The sequence below is a fragment of the Anas platyrhynchos genome, chromosome 1 (assembly GCF_047663525.1).
Source record: "Anas platyrhynchos isolate ZD024472 breed Pekin duck chromosome 1, IASCAAS_PekinDuck_T2T, whole genome shotgun sequence".
Lineage (NCBI taxonomy): Eukaryota > Metazoa > Chordata > Aves > Anseriformes > Anatidae > Anas > Anas platyrhynchos.
Genome location: NC_092587.1, coordinates 61617618 through 61640414, shown reverse-complemented (window position 1 = coordinate 61640414; position 22797 = coordinate 61617618). Strand labels below are relative to the sequence as shown.

The 22797-nt window shown below is 37.1% G+C and overlaps 1 protein-coding gene across 1 annotated transcript in view; it reads right to left on the bottom strand.

Annotated features, from left to right (window-relative positions):
* The window catches only part of MTPN (myotrophin), a 41936-nt gene that overhangs the window by 9412 nt on the left and 9727 nt on the right, over positions 1-22797 (bottom strand). Inside the window, exons 2-3 of the mRNA XM_027444364.3 lie at positions 7017-7130; positions 5792-5875 (exon numbers count right to left, since the gene is read on the bottom strand). Coding sequence (XP_027300165.1) covers positions 5792-5875; positions 7017-7130 — 198 coding nt within the window. The remainder of the gene's footprint in view (positions 1-5791; positions 5876-7016; positions 7131-22797) is intronic.

Genomic DNA, 22797 nt, shown 5'->3' with positions numbered 1-22797 from the left:
CCCCACTGGAGCAGGTGGATGTGGCCTGGAGGAGGCTGCAGCCCATGAAGAGCCCCCGCAGGAGCAGGGGGTCTGGGGGAGCTGCCGCCCACCTGTGGGGGACCTGTGCTGGAGCGGTTTGCTTCTGAAGTATTGACCATTTGGTACGGGCCCATACTGAAACAGTTCTTGAAGAGTTTCAATCTGTGAGAAGTCCATGCAGGACATCCAGTTCGGGAAGGACAGCATCCAATGGGAGGGACACGACACTGGAGTAGGGGCAGAGATTAAATTTTATGGACTGACTGCAACCCTCACACCCCTGCTCTAATGGAAGAGACAGAAAAGGGTGGATTGAGAGTGAAGGTGCTTTTAGTTTCTCACTGCTCTAGTATGTTATCAGTAAGCAATAGATTACATTACGCTCCCTTATGCTGAGTCTGTTTTACCCATAACAGTAACTGGCAAAGAATTATAACACACAAGATTAAGGAAGGAGCTCTACGCTGCAGTTTTCATGTATTCCAGTTCTAGTATATAACAGAGTGCTGCAGGCAGGACCTCAAGGTAGTTATGAAAATGTTAGCTATTTCATAACTTGAAGTTGTGGCTGACAAAACAACTTAATGCATTTGTAATAGGAAGGAAGAGGCAGGAAAAAAAAAATCTAGGAATTGTAAATTTATCCAGAAGCAATCAGTTCGAGTTTCCTGAAATGGTACTAGAAGAGAGGTAGCAGCATGGCATACTGTGTTTTTAGCAGGAATATTCTAGACTTTTTCCTACCAGTGAAATCCCCTCGCATTGAGCATGCAGCTACAGCTTCTTTTTCAAGTATCTATTTCACTTTTCACCTCCTTGAAGTCTCACCCCACACAATATTACAACTGTTACTTCCTATACAAAGGCCAAAAACTTATTAACCCAAATTATTGTATATTTGGATTATTTCTGCCTACCCTACTTTTTCATAAAGATTTTCAATTTTTTTTTTTTTATTTTCTTTGCTAAAATGAAGCAATCAGAAGCTTTCTTACTGTTAAAAGATGTAAATATTTCAATGCAAGTTCAATACCCAGGCAATGAGACCGTATATCCAAACAGCATGATTTCCTGTGATCAGGTACTTCCAGAGTCCTCCCTACATAAGCTGCTAGCCAAACGTAAATCTTATACCGCACAGTCAAGAAGCAGATTAATACAAAAACAAAAAAAAAATACACGTGTGTCAAAAAACATGCAAGGGATAAGTAACCTTTAGCCTTAAGTAACTTTTTTTTTCTTAGAACAGATGCATCACTCTTCAGACATGGAAAAACAGCAAGAGCTGTGTTTTATACACGTTACCAAAACTAATAAAATTTTCCACATAGTTCTTCAAGAATAAATATGAATAGTGGCAACAGACAGAACTTGAGCCACTGTAAGTGATAGGATGAGGCAAGTATGGGTATAAAATATACTAATGAGCCAGCTAGACAGTCTATAGCTTCATTCCTCTCATCTGTTCCACATCTCCTATTCTCAAGTTTCAGCTAGAAAAACACATAGACAACTAAGTAAGCAGTTAGTATATGACAACAAGCAAACATCTGCCACTTTTACAAGGCAACACAGATACAAGGTGAGCAGTAAGACAAAAAAAATGGGTTCTGTTGCACATTTGCAACGACTGCAACAAAACCCAGAAGGCCACCCTCTGGAACAGGTATTCCACCATCACAAGACCACTGAAAATGCAACAGAATTGAAACAGAAGGTATTTCCATTCCATCTTGATTTGGCATCAGTGTTTCCCTAATCCCATAAACTAATGCAAGGAACTAAATTTAAAACAACAAATTTGGAAACCTCAATTTGCAGAAAACTAACTACAGGAAATTAACTTGCAGTACAGAAAAATGAAGAGTGTCGATGCCAGGGCTATTGTAAGGAAGCAGTTAGAATACACAAGTAATAACATTACATGACTAAACAGGATCACCTGTTCTGCTGGTAACTAATATTTACATTGGCTGAGCTGTAACACAGGACTGCAGCTTCACCTTCAATGGTGAATGCTGGTAGACATTATTCCCTTGTTATTCTTTGCTAAAATGAAGCAATCAAAAGCTTTCTTACTGTTAAAAGATGTAAATATCTCAACGCAAGTTCAATACCCGGGCAATGAGACTGTATATCTAAACAAGCTCGTTATTCCCTCTTACCCTTTAGAAGAGATATTATGCCATGAAAAGAAACATATAAACATTCCTTCAGTCTCATGTGACTGAAACTACTACAGGACATCAAAAATTGAACATCTAAATAACAACTTAGTTATCTGGTTGTGCAAAATGTGACTTAATTTTAGCTGTATGCTACAATACATTCCGTAACAATACCTGCTTAGTCAGTTCTTTTTTTCATCTCTCCCTATCTCCACAGACCCATATTGATCCTGACAAGGCTACCAATTAGGCTGCATTTTGTAAGATCTGGCTGGATTCTTCGTCCATTTCTAAATGCTACCATGTAAAATAATTCTACTGATCTACTGAAATAATTCTACTGTTGGTGATAGTGCAGACTGCTTATGCAACTCAATGTTTTCCCTTGTCATACTATATTCCAATATGTTTCAAATTCTGAGCTGTGTGGAGCCAGCAGTCTAACTGAATATGGGCTGCTAATGATTCCTGGGTAAACAACCAGATTTCACTAATCAAAGAAATCATTTGCATTTTAGAATGTCTCACACATTCAGCTTACATATGTGCAATAAGTATTAACTAAGAACACCAAAACAGCCCTTACTGAGGAATAAAAATAGTAACAAACAGTGCTTTATCACAGGAAAGCCTTTTTGAAAATGACTTGCAATTCCACAAAACTGCTTCTTTAAAGGACAACAGTTAATGCAGTGACTTCAACTATTAGCACTGTCTACAGGAAGTTGTGTTACTGGTAAGTGACACATACATTAAAAACTTTTGTGGAAACTGAGCTAACAAATTCAGAGTCAGTGTAGGTCCCCCATTACTTCTTAGATTAAGTTCTTAGTAGTGTAAACGGTTTCTATTAAGAGCTTAGCAGCCTGAATAAATTCCTTGTAGAACTGCATGATCACAAGATTCAACAACAAGCAGTACATGTTTGAAGCAACCTTGAAGCAACCCAGGCTACGTCAGCTTAAAATCAAGAGGCCACTCAAACCATGCCAATTTGAGAGGTGGTGATAAAAGATCAAAAATATAAATACTTCATCAGCCAGTCCATGTCAATGGAAACTAGCAGATCTAGGCCTCCATGAAGAAATATGAAAACTAATACAAGCTTTCCCAAGCTATTTAGTTTCAATAGCATTTTTCTAATTTCTTGTCCTAGACTAAGTTCACGTTCTGCATATCTTTCTATGATTACCTCGTATTTATGACCATTGGACTTCACCAATTCCAATCAATTTACAGCAATGATAGAGATCAATACATTCTCAAAAACTGTGTGGGGAAAAAAAAAAGGCTGATTCAGGAAGGACTTTAATGCCATCACTAACTGCAATCCATGCATAATTGTTATTAGATGCCAGAAAATTCATGCGTGAACTCAAATTTTGAGGCATTCACAGGAAACAAGTTCAGAGCAACTTTAGAATGCAAAGCACTTCAAAACAGAAATGGCAATAAATACACTGTATGATAGAGGAGATCTTTTGTAATGCATATATGTCAATAATATGAGTAGATATATAAATAACATTTTTAAAAATCTCAAAATTTAGGATTAGCCCTACCCTCAAGGCCTGTATTTCCAATTTCATCACAAGATACAATCACAGAGAGCCACATGAACACTGCTGCAAATCCAATTTTGTATTAAACCATACAGTAAACAAAAACAACATAGAAATCATGAGGTAAACTCACTGACACTAAGATATCCTTTAAAATAAAACCTCTTGGCTCTCTAAAAACTTGGCAAGTTCGTCTTAACTCCGGGAATTACTGTCACAGTAGATTAATCAACAAGTAAAAACAGTCACGGGAATATTAGCTATTAACTTCATTAACGGTTAAAAAGTAGTGGTCACAGTAACGTACTGTATCTGACAATACCATACAAAGAATTTAAGTTTTATATATTGAAAAACTTCACCTCTAAAAGCGCTCTCATAATACACTCTCCCTGAATCAGAACTTTTTAGTACTGTACCAAGCGTGTTTAACTGAATCACTAGATGTTACTTTATGTTAGCAGTTTATTGCTCATAGAGGCATGGTACCAAACATCTGTAAGTCACCCTAGGCTGTAAGATGGAGATAGTATTACAGCAATATGCAGAAAATTAAACATTTGTCTTGGCCACTGGCATATAAGGCAGAGAAAAAGTTACTGTCTTTGAATTGGACTCGTTCTGTCTTGAAGAATGAAGGATTTACATGGTAGATGCACTTCCAAGACATTAAAATCTTTCTAGTTATGGACCACATGTGGCAATCTGTTGCAAGTAACAACAGATTTTTACATTTGAGAATATCTCAAAGGAAGTCCTCACTACAAAATATAAAAATAAGCTTTCTAAGCTAGCAATATGTCCAACATCATAGAAAAAAATATCAAAACTGAAAATTTACAAGTGTGCTTCTGAACAAACTAAATTCCCAGAACTGAACTTGTATCAGAAATTACATTGAATCAGACAACAGGACATAAGGACAATAGTCTGTATTTAAGCAAGCATTATATACCACAGCTCTGAACTGTGTAAGAATAGCAGCTCAGAAAACAAGAGCCTAAGTCTCTCTCTTAAATTATTATATACTTCACCAGTAAAATAAACTAAAATTCCCATACATGCCATGAAGACAAATGTTGAGAAATGTAAGAATTCTACACTAGTTACAAAAAAATTATTTTCTGTACATATGTTTAGTTTATTTAGTCCTAAATGAGGGACCAGTCCTTTCAACAGATGTAAAAGACCAATATATCATTTGAGTCCTAAATTAAGAGTCACAGCATTTCTTCACTTCTCTGACTCAGTCTGATGTTAGTTATCTTTCTGTGAAGTAGAGATAAAATCCATGCAGTGCTAAGGCAGTTAAGGAAAGCCGTTTTACCTTGGAAACTAATGTTATGCATAGCAGGAAATATATATTCCTTTGTCTGAATAATTTAAGTGGGTTGATGTACTGCAAATTCACTGTTAATCTTCTCTCTTCAAAGGAAATGAGGTATAACAAGAAGGAGCACTTACGGAGACAAAACACTGCTTGAATTAACTACTGCTTTGTAAAATTGATCGCCTTTGCAATATAAATCAAAAGGAGACCAAAATTAGGTAAGTTTATTCTGCTCTGGACAAAATTTACAAGCTCTATAGAAGAGAAAGCTTGCCACCTTCCTACCTTTATTGCCCTCAATCTACATTTCTTAACCCTGATGGGTTTTCATTCATCTCAGAGAAACAGAAGGAAACCACACCTCTGACCAACTTCACAGTGGACATAGAGACACCTAAACAGCTACTCCAGCAAAACCCCACTGTTCTGTCTGCTGAACAAACACTTGTAATCTAGCCTGATCTGCTGTTAACTTTTCAGTCAGAGCTCACAATAAATACCTTTAGTGGTTGCCATTACTTTTGCTACACTGCAGTCCTAGAACATTTTCATTCAACTATCTTTTCATTTACAAGCATACCCTTTCTCTTTTAGTAACATAAACAGCATTTGTTTGATGTTTTGATCTTAGCTGGAGCAGCAAATCCTATTAAAAATCATAGTAACATAATTCACTAATGGGTAACTTGTTCTAAACATTTGTATCTCACCTTTGACAGAAGCAATTTCACACAGGAAACATGGCCCTCATAGACTGCTGATAAGAGTGGTGTAATATTATGTTTGTCTGGAGCCTGTAAATTGAGACACAGTTATTTGAAACACAATTTCAGACAGCATTAAAAGGTTTCGCTTAACTTCATTTTGTTTTTGTCAACCAGAGTGAAGTTAAGGATTTAAGGGTATTTTCCAGAAATGCATTCCTTCAGATTTTTTTGCTCTGCCTTTTAAAAAGAAGTGTATTTAAAAATCGGTCAAGGGAACAGAATGATAGCTCTTCCATCAATCTACTTGGTATTCCAAAATTCATCTTTTTTTTTTTTTATAGGCCAATGATAACATTTGCAAGGTTTCAGCTGAAAAGTTTTGCCCAGTTTAAGAACAGTATTCCCAATTCTCCCATTTTTCAGACAGTCTGGCTTTAGAAACCTGTTATGGCTGGAAACATTCTCTGTGCTTTCTTCTCTCTAACCTATGACCCTGGAAAGAGTAAGAAGTGTAGCGACTGAAAAATTCTTATTTTTTCCTCCATTTTGTGCTGAATTAGTAAAAATCCTGAGCAACTACTAATCTTTCTAGGCACTGATGAGAAAATTCAAGCCGTTTTGTTAAGGTCTGAAGCTAAGATGTTTCATACATTAATTTTAGGCAGGTATTCTGAAGCATGGCATCTGGGGTATATGGTTAAAGTATACAGAAACTTCATGGAAGACTGTTTTGAAGTGCCAATACTGCTCAGCCAAATCTTTTCATGACACAAAGCCATGCATGTCAAGCTACAGCAAAATGACAGTTTGTGCAATAAAAATGTCTCAAATCAATAAAATAAAAAGACAAGCACACCCATTTAGACAGTTGATCCTGCCCCAGCTAAGGATGCATTGAAATGTCTTATGAAGTCCCTTTCAACAAATTTAACATGCATTTCATGTCACCCTTCAGATATAATTGCTGGTTCTATTTTTCTAATCATCATCATCAAATAACATTTAATTTTTGTACATAACAGCTTTTTCTAATGTGTTTCAAAGTGTTAGAACATTTAACAAATGTAATTTTAAGTTTCTAACCTTTAGGAGAATACCTGTCAGGCATTCTTAAATGAATCAAATTGCTGTTCCATCCAATTCTTCCAGTAACCATTTAAGCACTTATACCTATCTCGTATGTGGGAGAAAAAGAGACCCTAAACTGTTTGTAAATTGATGTACGTACATTAATATCAGCTCCTTTCAATAGCAGAAATTCCAGAATCTCAAGCTGTCCACAGTCTGCTGCATAGTGAAGAGGCTTCCTCCCACCTTCAAGTGTCCGATTGACATCTTCACCCTTCAGTGTAAACAAACACATAAGCAAAATTTAAAGTTATCACACCAAAAAAGCTTGAAAAAAAAATCTAACAACTTCGAATACATCGAAGAATCTTCCATCCAAATATTTAAGTTATTGCCTAATAAAAATCAAAATTAAGGTGCTTGATTTCATTTTTCTCTTCACCTACACATTTAAAACTACATGACAGCCTCAGTTTCTCCTTCCACATTGAATTTCAGGTTTAGTGAGTGCCCAAGCGCAGTAGGCAACTTGACAACAAGAAGTCATTATAGTATGTGGAAAATGCCCATGTTTGCTTGTTTCGCTTCTCCTACCCCTAACTGGGAACTTAGTTATCTGGCTACTGTAAGTTACTTTCCCTGCTTTTACACATGCTGAGGTGCTGCATGCTAAGAAGCTACATGTACAGAAATAAGTCAGCATCGTAACTACTAGCAAGTGAACACAGACCATCCATAATCTAAAACACAATTACAAAACTTCACTCTTTTATAAATAGCATCCACCAAATCTGTAATATGACACAAAAAGGTCTGAAGGCAGTTAATCAAATCAGGACACAGGAAGTTATATTCTAATGCCCCTCATAATAGTAGATTGAGGCATCCCTTAAGGTACAAATTAAATTTAATTCAGTGAATGCTTAATTAGCTTTGTTTCTTCATCTTAGGTTGTGCAACTAAGGATAAACTGATTTAATGCACTTCAGCAATGATAAGAAGTTACTAAACACCAAATACAGACAGGCCATATGGTAATCTCTTGTTTGTTTATGCAAGTGAGCTTAGTATTTCAGGTCACAGCTAAATTTAGCATCCTACCTCAAGTTTTGTGTCTCCACAGAAAAACAATCAAAACAATTTCAGCTGCAGCACCAATTCATATTTCTCTATAGGACGTTTGCAGTCCACTTACTCCCGTCTCAGCTCTGAGAGTGGAAGGGTAGACTATTAAAAGGAAATCTTATTCTGTGCTTGATGTTCTATATTGTCACAGCTTTGTACTACAGGCCAGTCAACAAGAACACCTTGCCTGGTGTTCAGAATTCTCCTCTCCTTGCCAATAGACTATTTGACTCTTTCAATAATAAATCCCAAAGAAAGTAAAAGCAGCCCAACAGTGTTTAACTTAACATGCTTAAATAGAATACTCTGCATTTTCTGGTTTCAGAAATCAGGACTTTGCAAGAACATTCAGTAGCATGAGAGCTTCAAAGCAGTATGAAAGAAAAATCCCTGTAGGTGGTATTGTTACTGACCTGAGACACGTGACTAGGGCTTAGGAAGCACGTTGGACATTAGAAGAGTTTTAACTAACTTTACATAGCTTTAACTATTATTTATAATTTTCAAAACAGCAAGAATGTACCTCTAAACAGAGTCCACCACAGCTTTACTTTAGCTGTGGATACTCACAGTACAATATGTAAGATACTAGTAAGGCTACTGAAAGTCTAATTATCTTTGACAACTTCACTGCCATGCAAGTCCTGTTATGCAACTTCTCCCTTACTTTGCCAATTTTCAGTACAGATCATTGGCTGTGATATGTTAACAATTGTGTTCCAATTAAAAAAAAACAAAACAAAACAAAAGAACCCCACACTCATCCAGATCACAGTACACTAACAGCATACAAATAGCCTCTCATCAGTCTGAAAAGCACATAAGGAATCTGCATACTTTGCTTGAATAGGGAGTTAAGCTCTACTGATTTTTATTTGCACCACACCACTTTTCATCAGTTTAAAAACAACTGGAATTTGAACAGCACGTGCATGCAGATACCACCAAAAACAGGCTCTAAAGCATCTAATGTCTGCCACATGGGAAGACAGGGTAAATAAGGGGATAAGGGAGAGGGTCATGAATGTTAACTCTTGGGACATCACATAGCAAAGCTTCACATTCAGGAAGTTCATGGTCAAAAATGATGTTTTGTACCTTAGAATCATACTGTGTTAAGATTAAGACAGTCCAAAGCTCCCCTTTAAGCATCTAAACATTCAGCTGCTTGGCTTACACTGTAGGATATCTTTCTTTTGAAAGAACATACAACAGATTCTTCTGCGCTCTTCTAAGCCAGTTGCAGGAAAAAATCCTGCTGGACAATGAACTTAATCACTCAAACACCAAATTTTCTAGGATTCCTTTAGAGATTGTTAAAGCTTGCTTATAGGTAGAGTACTTTGCAAGTAGTCTCCAAAGATATCCCCAAAAGACATGATGTGGATTTGAATACGAGCACTAAGGAAGTGTATTAGCAGCACCTGAACACAAACTATAGCACTAAAATGTTTCAGCCTGAATTAATGTAACCAAGATACACTATCATTTACAATAATAAACTGAAGAACAAAAACGTACTCCTAGGTTCTGTAATAAACAAAGCCAAATATCCTTTTTTTTTTTCTCATCTTTGTGAAAAGCCACCATACTGTGAAAAGCTCACTGGATATTATTAAGCTTCATTTGGCCTTCCCCATCCCTAGTCTAAGACATATAGAAGTAGGAAAGAAAAACAAAACAAATCAATCCACTTCACACACAAGGATCAAATCCTGTAACAAGTAGTTTTAAATTTAGTAGTTCTAAATGCAGTTTATAACGTCAAAAATTGCAGGACTCTTCTTAGGTAATTTATTTCTGGCTTTTAGATCACCTGCTTATACTGCATTCCCAGCTAATAGAATGTGAACATCAGAAAGCACACAATTGATACAGAGCAACAGTCTCTGAAGCGGGGCGCACATGCCTGGAGGGGTGTGCAAGATAATCTAATGGGGGGGGGGGGGAGGACATTTTTTGCACCATAACTGAGGTGTAAAAACTGTTTATTTCATCCTTATCGCATCCTTTAATTTCTATTTTGGGTCTTACATGCATAATATATTAGCACAGTAGTACATGTATATAACTTATAAATAAAAAAGTAGTACATTTATATAACTTATAATCTCTTAGTGGTGTTTGTTCAATTTTATTTATTTATTTTTTTCCACTGATGGGGTGCATAATCAAAACACTGTGGAGTGCATAATCAAAACACTGTGGATACAACTGGTCTAGAGTTCTATCCATACACATGGAAACAATAAGTGAACTCTTTCAGGAGGTGATTAAACCATTCCAATGAAAGTTTTACAGGCTAAATAAAAAAAAAACGTTAACCTTACCCCCCAAGAATTATTAGGATTAAAGACCAACTGTTAGAAAACTCAAAAATATCATTATAGTTCCACTTTCGCAGAGAAAGTGCCTTTAGGCATGGAAATGATGGCTTTTAACAGAATTTCAATTAAAGATATAAAGTTTCCACCTTAATGTACACCAGCTGACATTTATGTGCTTAAATAGGTCTGCACATGTAAGTTTCATATAAGATCACCAATAAAATGGGAACATCAAAAGACTGCTTGAACCCTCATGATTCAAACTGGCAGTAGGCTGCTGCCAAAGACAGCAGTCACCACAGCTGCAACAATAAGCTTTTTACTTGGCTAGACAGTGATGTGGAACATATCTAACATCCTAGATAATGTTGTCAAAGATCATCTAAACAAGATGCTGTTCTCCTTTAAACTTCAAACATACAGCCCTGTGAGTATTGATTTTTGTCTTCAGTCGATGAGCACTCCACATTGAATTTTCTTCTTCTTCCATTTGAAATATCCTGGTTAGTAAGCCAGGTAGAGATGTTGACTTGTAGGGAGATGGGTTCTCAGTTTCAGAGAGGTCAGCCATGACAGACCATATTTTGCACAGCTAACATGTTTTATCTATACAGTATTGTCTACAAATTGCATGAATGGGTACTAGAAAATTCAAATATTCATAACTGCAAAGAAATTATGTATTGTAGCTATAGCAACAAGCTCCAAATCCCAATTCACATCTTCATAGGGTATGAAGAAAGTTGGAGTGTAAGGTCAAGACTTGGGTCTCCTCTCTAAGGCAGCTCTGGTGAAGACATGGCTAATTATGTCAACAGAATGAGATGAAGAGCTCAGCCAAGCCCTGCTAACAGGCCAAGACTGGAAATAGCACAGAAAGTAATCTCTTATGTATGTTAGCCAAAAAGCATCCCAACAGCTCTCGCAGGAAGCTTTATAAGATTATTTTTGTCATCTTCTGGACTCTTAACACAGCAGAAACAAGATTAATAGTTATAAGGGTACTTTGAAGGACACAAATCAAAATGAAAAAGAGCCATAGTGACTTCAAAATAAAATATACCTTCCCTCAAAGGCCACACTGCTCCTGAAGGAAAATTATTTCCACTTTCTGTAGTGGACCTACAAATTCACTGACAATTGTGCAAATGCTTGTGCAAATTTGGGGAAAGGAATGTGCCCTTGCAAAGGGAAACAATCACTTCTTTTAATAACTTCCCAGAATACATTGAGTTCACTTAGTCAGACGTTTGAGATTAAGTCTGGCGTAAGCCACATCAATAATGTTTTTCTTTGCTGATCAAAGACCTAAGGCACCAACTACTTACTAACATTAAAAACTGGTTCAACACATGAAACATGAGAACCAGCAGTTAACAGGTATCTACTTTAATCCCTTCTACTAAAATCTGATTACAGGTTAAGAAAAGCCTCTCTGTGAATCTCCAGTTACTACACAAGACAGAATAAGAGATGTTTACAACACAGTCATCTTACCTCCTACTTAGAAAACTCACATACACTTATAACTACAGAATATTCATTTAGAAAGACTAAGTAACAGCTTTAATTGAAATCTATCTACCAACATTCAATAAAATACAGGAAAATAAAAATTCAAAGCTCAGTTCTTAACACTTAAAAAGTCTTCTCTGCTTTTGAAATAGCTTACAGTAGGGTTCATCATGAAAGCAAGTATCACGTTAACTTCCTGTAATGGTGGAATCAAATCCTCAAAGATCTGTTCAAACTAATTTATTGAGTACTGTCCAAATTACTCTTGAACTTAGTTCTCCCACTAACCTCTATCAAAGGACTCAGGAAACATGCTTAATGCAAAATCTCAGTTTAGTGCAAGATATTGAATGACAGTCTTAGATGTCAGAAGTAACAGAATAGAATCACAGGAAAAGTAAGGTCAGCAGCGATCATAGGAGATCGTTTAGTACAACCTTCCTGCTCCAAGCAGAACTATCCTTTAAGTTTAATCAGATTGCTTGGGGCCTGGTTCACTTCAATGCTGAAACACAAAAGCACTCGAGACTTTTACACCACCTTTTCCAGTGCTTAACCACTGCTGCTGTGAAGGATCTTCTCCCTTGTGTCCAATCAATTTCTTTTGTGACCACTGCATCCTGTCCCATAGCTGAGCACCTCTGAGCCAAGTTCCATCTTCTTTATATCCCTGCCATTTAATACTAGAAAGCTGATATTAATCCATTTTCTAACATCCCTTAAAGCTAAAGAAATGCTGTCCTCATATCATAAAATCCAACCCCCCTTCAACACCAATACATGGCTCTTCTCTGTCCTCACTCCAGTTTGTGTCTCTTGCAAAGAACACCATGCTGAACACACTACTCCAGATGTGGGCTCAGAGGTGCTGACAAGAAGGAAACAACTGCTTCTGTCAAACTTGCTGGACTCTTCTCTCAAACGCACTGGACTTGTTACTCAGTACAGTGTGCAGGTGGCCTTCAACAATGAAAGGGCACACTGCAAACTTAGTGCATGCAGCCTGTGTTCTTCCTGGGAAGCTGTTTCTGAGTGAATTAATCCTAAACTTGCACTAGCACATGAAAGTTATTCCATTCCTAGAGAATGGCTCTGTATTTCTCTTTGCTAAAATCTGAGGCTTTGTCAACATGTTCCTCTAACTTCTTGAGGTTGCCTTTGAACAGCATCTGTACTTCCCATGTTATCAGCCAATTCCCCCTCAGTCTGGTGTCATCTGCTGACCCAAGTGGCGTTTCATTCCATCATTTCAGTCATTGATGAAAATATCACATAGCATCAGACTCCGGACCAACCCCCAAAAAGTACAGCAGCCCTTGAACCAGAGTGACAGAACCATTTAGGTTGAAATGAACTCAGGTCCCTGTCTAGATTCCTGCTTAAAGTAGGGTCCACACTGAATTAAAACCAGGCTGCCAAACCTCTGTCTAGTTAGGCCTTAAAATCCATAGGATATTGGTTGAAACCCCTGTTCCAGTGCTTAATTATCTATAGTGAAAGTTTTGTATTTTATACAAATGAAGCCTCCCCTATGTCCATCAAGAATGACAAAAAAAAAAATCAGAAAAATTACAGAAAGCAATCAGGTTGGTCAGGCATGTTTTGGCCTTGTTAATCTGTACTGGCTGCTCCTAACCACTATAATGGGTCTGAAAAAGCCATCCAGGAGGATGTGCTACACAGACTTACCAAGGACTGAAGTGAGGTTGACCAGCCTTCCTTTCTTGCCCTTTTGGGAAATAAGTATGACATGCTTTTTTTTTTTTTTTGCATGGGAACATACAAAATGCATCATTCCTTGCCATGACTGACAGGTCACGGTTGAAAGATGACAAAAAGGCCTCAATGATGTCAGTGCTTCTGGTTGCACACCACCAGTCAGTCACACGGATTTGTAGATGCCCAGTTTAAGTGATCCCTAACTCTAACCAAAACAGAGAAGACTGCTTCTAACCCAGACTCCAAGCTAGGTATAGGAGCCCACAAGGCCTGACAGCAGAGCTTACTTATAAAGAAAGAGGCAAGAACTGCATGGAATATCTAAGCTTTTTTCTTATTTCCCCCATCCCCCCCCATATCATATCATAACTAGGTCATCTGCAAGCCAGCACATTCCTTGTTCCATCTTTTCTTGCCACTATACATGTACTTACACAAAAGCCCTGGCTGTCTCATGCCCCTTTCCACTTTAAGTGCAGCGAAGCTTTGGCTTTTCTAGTTCCATCCCTGCATACCCTGGGAAAGCTTCTGCATTATTCTTGGGTTTCAACACCCATACTTCTACTTTTCATACTCTTTGTATTTAAGACTTCAGAGATGAGTACACTGTACAACCACACTGCTCTCCTATCATACCTGCTGGATGTTTCAGAATAACCTGCAAGGGTCTGCACCTTAGCAGCTGCCTTGAATAAGTTCTGCTAAGTTTCTTTATGCTTTTGCAGTCCAAGTGATAATAATGACTTAAATTTCACTGCCTGCCTCTAATGAATATTATGGCATTAGCTCATTGAAACAACAAATGAGCAAGTTTAGTCATAAATTATATTCTAATGCTCGTTATTTTCCAGGCAAATTATTTAACCACAAACTGACGCTACCCTCTAGAACAGCCCTTACATTTTCTGTAGGCTCTGATACACAGACTGCATTCCCACACCTCCCTTGATCTAGCTCTGCCCACTAACTCCCTCCTGTCCCAGTTCCTGTCAGCTTCAAAAGCATCAATACCTAAGGCCAGCTCAGCTAGAACAAATTTATCTAGTGCCACTCAAGCATCCCTACAGCATACTCCAAATGCTTCAACCACAGGCTTACTTTGCAGTGGCACTCCAGCTGAGGCTGAACCAGCTATTCATGTGGGCATTGTGGTTTGCCAGTAATTTTGCTCTAGAACATTACTGCCATGCTCTTAATATCTCAGCTCATCAATTAGTTTAGCACTCATTTCTTCTTGTGTAACAGTTACAGTACCACTACTTGTTGTCACAGTTTGATGCTTTCCACTCCTGCATCAAAATTAGTAGCTGAAGAATGAATCCAGTGTAGCAACTAATCAATCTTAGAATTAACTTTATCATTTCATCTTTCCAAATGAATCTGTTTCTTTATCTGATTCACCACTTGGCACTTGAACACAACAGAAATAAGTCGCTTGGATTTACACTGCAGTTCTTTTACGGGAATAGAAACTGAAACTGGTGACCTCATTAAATCCTGTTGCATAGGTTAACTGGATTAGTAGAGCAGTATCTGCAATTCTGATGGCATTAAAATGCTCTTTCAGATTTAGAAACAACTCCATATCCCCATCTGTACTTACCCTACCGTGCAGAAATAACTGTCTCCCCACTTCACACATTCCCTTCCTTGAAATTTTAATGAAGAAAACCTGATTCCACGCACTCAGATGTCCTTTAAATACAGGAAAGCACCCTACAGGTAATGCACTGCTGAGTAATGCCAGACTCGATTATCCTTGTAAAAGATGGACTATACAAGCCATTTCATTACCCCAATCTCTTTGCATACAAAGGATGGCCATACTTAAGAGTGTTAGATAACTGACGTTTTATATAAAGCAATAACTTCAAAGAGAAGTTTAAATCCTCTAGATGAAATTTAGAAAAAAATCTTATTGAATATTGCAAACACTACTTTCAAGCATGTGATATTTTTCTATCTTTCCCACAGGCCTTTGTTCCATTGACTAGATTTATTTTTTTTTTAATTTCAAACATTTCAAAAACAATCTCACTGTACATATCTGTAGCAAAACATATTTAGATTTCAATTTATGAAAAACAGCATCTCAAGCTTTGAATATTTATTGAATATTTATTTTCTCCAGGTGTAGGAACAACAGGCAAATACTAAAAGAGAACAGAAAAATGTGGATATTTTACATTTTTGTTCCCTTGCCACATCGTTGTGTGTGACATTATTGGAAGGATCACATGTAACATTCCTTTATGCAATGTTAGTGAGATTTTGCAATTTCAAGTGCATAGTGTCAACAAACAAAATCATCCAGAAATTTTATGCAGGAAAAAAAATAAATTGAAAACTGGAGAGTTTTCATACAGCATCTGCTTTTTATGTTCTTCATGATATGTCTTTAAAGAAAACTCCTATCAGGTAACTAAATAAGCTCTAACACTCCCAATAAAAGTGATGGAGGTGACCTCTAACTGAAAGGTAAAATCCTTCTTATTTTGTGATATTTTGAATCCAGAAATCCTCTTCTAAATAAGAATACCATGGTCAGGTGTCCCAATTTCACTTACACTTTGTAAAATGGAACTAACAGAACTAAACTGTAATTTATGCTCTTGAATACAATCTGAAGACACATTTCACATCAAAAGAAGTTACGCTGGTATCCAATGAGTGAAGTGTCTTTCCTTACAACCAGAAGTCACACCTAACCCATTGCCTGAAAGACTAAGTTTTATGCTTTTAGGTAGAATATAGATAACATAAGCTTTAAAAACACGTAATAGTGACACAGTCCTCAATCTTCTGAAGGGAAAATAAGTTTCTACAAACCAAACCTTGGAAAAAAACCATTAGCCATATTTTCAGAGTTTAGCTGACAGTCTTGCTTTCTCACAATGAGGTAACTCCTGTGTATTCATCTTCCTCCACTACTCTCCTTCCTTTTCCTCAAAGTTTGAATAACGGGGTGTAAACTGACTCATTCCCCAGTATAACTTTTTTCCCCCCCAAATTCATTCATATAGGAAAAGGCTTTTTTGAAAAAATATCCCCACATTACTCTGAAGATAAAAAATACATTTAGCTATCTTTGTAATTCTATTTAGAACATAACTGTATTTTAAGAATTTAAGCCAAAGTTCACTGCCTAACCTGTATTTCAGTTGTATGTTCATAGTATTTTCAAATGTTTACTGCTGTTATTTTTCAGCTGTGACTGATTTAATCCAAAAGTTTCCTCTCCAGCAACACAGATGTCAACCCCTTGATTAAAGGTCTTCAAGGAGAAGGCAAAGTATAAGGCAAATACAACTCCAAAAAAATTCTTTTTTTTTTCTTCAATCATCCTACAAGTTCTGAAGTCACTATGAGTTCAAAAACATCATTAAGTGAAGCAAAAGCTTTTGTCCTTATTCTACGTGCTTTACCCTTAAAAACATAAGATGCTATACTAACCCACAGGTCATAAATACTTGAGGTAGTGAGAGGAAACTCAAACACCACGCTTCCTGAGACATGACTAATAATCTAAAAATATAAGGACAGTTCAATATTACACGCTTGTGAGTTTACTAACTCATTGAATCACAGACTATTTAAGGCCGAAATAGAACTCAGGGAGTTATCTAATCCAACATCTTCTCAAAATCGGTCCAATAGGATCAGGTTGCTCAGGACACTGCCCAGCTGAGACCCATGCATCTCCCTGAGGATAAAGAATTCCACAAGCTCTCTACACAGCCCTTTCCAGGGCTTGATCATCTTCATATTGAACTATTTTTCCCCTTATACCTAACAGGAATTTTTCACATCTCAGCTGAACTGTTATCTCTCACACTTTGTGTGCACCTCTACTCAACCTTCTCTGTCCCTTGGTACAAAAAGACAAACTTCCCCCAAACGCTTGCCTCTGAACACATTCTAGTATTTTATTGCTAGGCTTTCGGCCCCACTAAGCTGTAGGTCCACATCTTCCTTTTGTTATCGATATACTACTAGTGCCCTTCAAACTCCTTGATAGTTTCAACTACAGCTGAACTTCAGTTTTCATACCTCCACCCCCCGCACATTTGTGCAATGTTTCTGCATTCCTTCCAGTAGACCATTTCATTTTCACCTTCTATGTAACTCTTATCTGTTACAGATTCCTCCAACTATCCGACCAGAGAGGTGTTTGCTGTTTCTAAGTAACAGCCCTGGAAAGGGCTCTCTCAACTCAATGTTTCTCATGCTGTCACCAGTTGGTCTCAGAATGCAAAGAAAGGCCCCTGAAGCATGTTAACCTTCTGTACTTGTGCAGGCTGCAGTATTGCCTCATCTATACTCAAACACCACCAAAAACAGAAGTCTCATCTTGTTTGACTGGAATAAAGTTTTATAGCTCTTCTCTAATGACTTCCTCCAGCTTTCAGTTGCTTAAGCACAGAACGCAAGCCTCAAATACCCTGGTTTTCAATTAACTTCCTCTAAAGATTCAAAACTAAAACTCAACACTGAATTCAAACAAAGAGGATTCACTTTTACCATTTACCAGCATAAAATCTGAGGTTTATCACTGAAAACTCAAGAGCTACTACCTCAGTTTCCTCACTACTGAAGCATTCCTGGGGCTTACATACAGAAAGCCCCGATTCCTCACGTAACCACATGGAGAAAGCTCTTCTTTCAGGCTCCCTCATGAGAGAGGCCTTCCATTTTGTAACCCTTGTTCTCACCTAATGACTGCCACTGAGCTGATTCACATGCTGCTAACCTCAACTCAAAGCTGCATTTGCAGACATCTATTGTTCCAAAATGCATATTTCTATAATGCTGTCAGGCTTCTTCGCCTTTTTTTTTTTTTTTTTTTTTTTACAGAATACCAGATCTCACCAGATCAAGTACAGAGCTCACTACACTATATAAAATATTCACCTGGTCTGTGTTGTAGGCCTTCAGTTCAGCGACCCTACAACATTCAAGTTTTTGCAAGTAGCACTGCAGTTCAACTGAATGTTTTCCTCTTACAGAATAGTCTAAAACAGCAATTTTCATTCCTGCCACGATATAAACCGATTTGGCCAAAATCCACAAGCACTTTCAGAGGTCCTTGGAGATCACCAATAGAAATACCCTTAAAATGAATTCAATAACTTAGGACTAATGACTTTTTCCCAAAGCCTTATTTCTAGTTTTCAAGTGTTATAATTAAAATGACTTCCTGCCTCAAAACACTTTGAAGCAGCAGGGACAACAAATTAGTCTCTTCTCCTGAGCTGTTTATACCATTTTCTCTAGAGATTTTGTCATAGTAACTGGAATGGAGTACGAGGCTGAAGCAGTTTCTGCTGGGTAAAGCAGAGAGGTTGCATATCTGCATCTATTACTGAAACTCTGTTCAGAATTGCTACAGCAAGCATATCCTCACATCAGCTGTCCTAATAGAAGCCTGAAGCTAACTGAATCACTAGTCTAGCACTTCAGACAAGAACTATTTCGTAAGCTGCTCTATATTTCATCACAATCATACCCTAATGCAGTTTCCACAAGCTTGTCAACTGTTATTAGAAAGAAAAATAAAACAACCAGCTCATAACACAAGTCAGTGCAGAATATTGTTTAAACTTTTATACATTTATTCCATAAGAGAAAATCTTGACATACAATGACTTTGGGATTGTAGAACTAAGAACTGGGCAGAGCAGACAAAAAGATATGAAGTCCCCATATTCACTCAGACTTGTGTTCAAAAACTACATAGCAAACAGCTTATCAAAAGAGAAGGCCTAAAGAGGAACTAGTTTCCTATATTCTACTCAACAAAATTACCGAGTCTCAAGTTTTCTTATCTCTATCTTCTGGTTCACAAGGAAAAATAACCTTGTTGCTCCGGCCAATATTTAGCCTAAGAGTAGAAATAGTGAATATTTAAGTAACAGATAATTCAAAGTTTGAGAAAAAGGGAAGGGGTAAAAAACAGTAAGTGTTGTGATTTGTTTATGATTTTAAAGCAGACTTCTTCAGTTAAAAACCAGTATTAAGTTCCTGCCAAGGCTAAGGAATCAACTCATTGGAACTGCAAGTAGGCAGTTTACCATGGCAACTGCAACAATTTTGTGTAGGATCCAAATTTTCATTAACATGTTCATATCTTCAGAAATTACCTATTTTCAGTCCACTAAATAAATTAATGTAATCTTGTCTCATTCAGCCTGCAACAGGAAGACTTCTGCTTCTGCTCAGTGGTTAAGCAAATGCTGATCATTCCAGTAGTTTTCCAGTTGTGGTCGCAGTGGTCCACACACAACTGTGGTCAGACAGAAGCAAGTGACCTAGATTTATTGTGTGGGATACTGGCTTCCACTCAGAGAATTTAAGATCTAGAAGCTTGTTGTTGTTTTGTTTAAAGACTGGAAGCAGATGCATTAGCTAAGCCTTTCTACTGGTAATCTTCGTGTTCATGATAGGAGATTTTAAAATGCCTTTTTGCTACTGCTGTATTTTTCATTTCTCTGCTTCAAAATGTCATAACCTGGAACAACAAGTAATTCTCTCCCAGCTGCTGTTTTACTTCCCTGTTCACTTTGGGGAATATCTAGGACAAACCGTCTTTACCTCCATCTTTTGCATCTTACCAACATAAACAGCAAAAGCGTCTCCACAAAAACCCATAGAAAATTATCAAAAAGCGAAATTCTGTTAATAGGTATTCAGAAGTGGACTTTTTAAATACAGAAAGTTAAATCTGTGGAAGAAACTGCAGACATCAGTAGCAAGTGAAGTTTTCATTGCTGCTCTGGATCTAACCCAGTCTTTTTTTTCCCTATTAGTTTTCCTTACAACATCCATCTGTGCTTCAGTATTTAACAAGCTGAAAACTGCAACTCAAAGAATTTCAGCATAACGTTCCCTATAAAAGTCACTGGTTTATCAAGAGAGGTAGCTGCTCTCCTGTAGACATTTTGCCGCAAGTGCTACGACCAGAGCAAACAAATGTAGATGTCCAAATGTTTAGAACAGGTATCTACTTTATCACTGATGTATGTAGTTCTGATTTAATAGATGCCTCAGCTGCTGATGGCACAACCAATACTTGGTCCACACAAGTTAAGAAAATGAATTCTGAACATGATGCTGGACTTGGCCTATCTTTATATGGTATTTAAAATACTCAGTGACGCTTTTATAAGCACTCTTCCATTTATTTTTGATTAAGGCAACAAAAAGGTTGTATACTAATCTACTTTTCAGGTTTTGTTAGTGGTAAACAAATATCTAGCTTATCCACTTTATTCAAATGCAATCTGGAGCTCTTTCTCTCAGTCAAAATGACAACTCCAGAAACAAACTGCTCTACTGAGCCATCTGTATTTGTTGTTTTATCAGCATTTTTAAAGACAAACAAACCTGATAAAAGAGTTGTTCTGCAGAACAAAAATGAACCTACTGTTTTCTAGTAAGAGCTTCTAGAAATGTGCTACAATCCCAGCCTTGTAGATGTGTATCAGCTATTTGCATTGTTGAAAGTAGTTGCTCTCCCCTCAATCCTTAACTGTTTAGGACTTGAGTTAAAAACAGTGGAAACTACTCAATATTTGCATTAGTAAGCAAGATGAAACAAGAATATAAGGGAAAGTTTTGCATACTCTTAGCTTTTATGAATTCCTATTAAAACTTTTTGTCCAAAAGTACTTGTCTTTTAGTTAGGTAACAGCTCTGGGTAATGGCAGCAACTAATCCTGACAGAACAAGCTGCTGCAGACAGAGGTATTATTGCTCCTAACAAAAGATTTGGTGCAGAGGTCTACAGGATGCCAACCATAGAAAAGAACTATGAACTACGAATGACTGAGTAAGTCTTTTTCTTTGCTTAGAAAAATTGTTAGAATTTGGAATTAAAATTAAAGTGCTTTAGTTACAGAACCAGGGCTTTTCTATCAGACCTGATTTGGAATACAGGGAACACAACTCAAAATAAAAACATTTAACAATCTGTAAGGTATTACAACCAAAACTTATCACCGTATGCCTTCACTTGGCATAAAACCAGTGTCTGCTCTGAAAAGATGTGTTAATTATGCATCCATGGAATACAGTGCAGTGTCCATTTTCACAGGCAATGCTGAGCTGGCCTTAAAAAAAAATATTTTTTTTCCCCTCCAGAAGTGATTGGCCGGAGTCCATATTTTAACACTGCTGCACTTTGATCTGATTTGGAAGATTTACCATTTCAATGGTGTATCAAGAAGAAAAATATTCCAGCTCACATGGGTGCCAGGGTGATTGCTAAACAGAAGACAGGAACCACATTTGAATCAGAAAGCAGGTAATTCACTACTATACTATCAGATTGACAAAGGATGACATTATCAAATCAGAACAATCTCCTACAAAATACCCAGTTACGTAGTTTCACATGACTTTAACTCAAGCTTAATACATCAGATCATCTAGTCATGGTATTCTGAAAGCAAGCTTGGACAGATAAAAAACAGCATAACATGCTTCACCTCCTTTCCTGATACCACAAAGTTAAAATATAAAACCATTTAGAGATTCAATAAGAGCATTCAAGAAGTTTCCATCATTAGACCATTGCTCTAGAAGTTAACCAGGTCATGAAAGTCTAAAAGCAATTATCCAATTTCCACTTAGTTTCTACCCCTGAATTAAACCATTTTCAGTTGTTGTACGAGCACCAACATCAGCATCTGTATTTAAGTTTTTGATGATGTTGTCCAAAGAATGCAAAGGAAATTACCGTTTTCCTTGTAGAACAGTAGGGGTGGCCAGCTACTGAGTTTCAGGTTCCATTGATGCCAGCTTAGTATTTTGATTTCTGTCTGATCTAAAACCTACTATCAATAATTTAAGAAAAAAGAACATGACAACAATCCTGAGTTCTCAAAGTTAAGGTCATACTCCACCATGAAGATATGACAGGCTAAGTGGGGAAACAAGTACATCTTCCAGAATTAATTGCTGTAGTTTAAAAGGTACCAAATTTAATCTTTATAATTGGGGCTAGACATCAAATGCATGACTTCCTTCTCCAGAATATAAACAAAGGATATGTCCAAAGCGAGATCAAATGTTCTGTCAAACCCAAAGCAACAAAGTTTAGCTTAGCTTATTTACAAGTATTTGTATCTCATTAGCAGAGAAAAATAATGCCTACATGTTGAGTTTACATTGCCTTCATACAGAAATGTATAAAAATACATAAAATATAAAAAGCAGTATTAATAATAGAGTTTCAAAAGCTCTGATAATTAACAC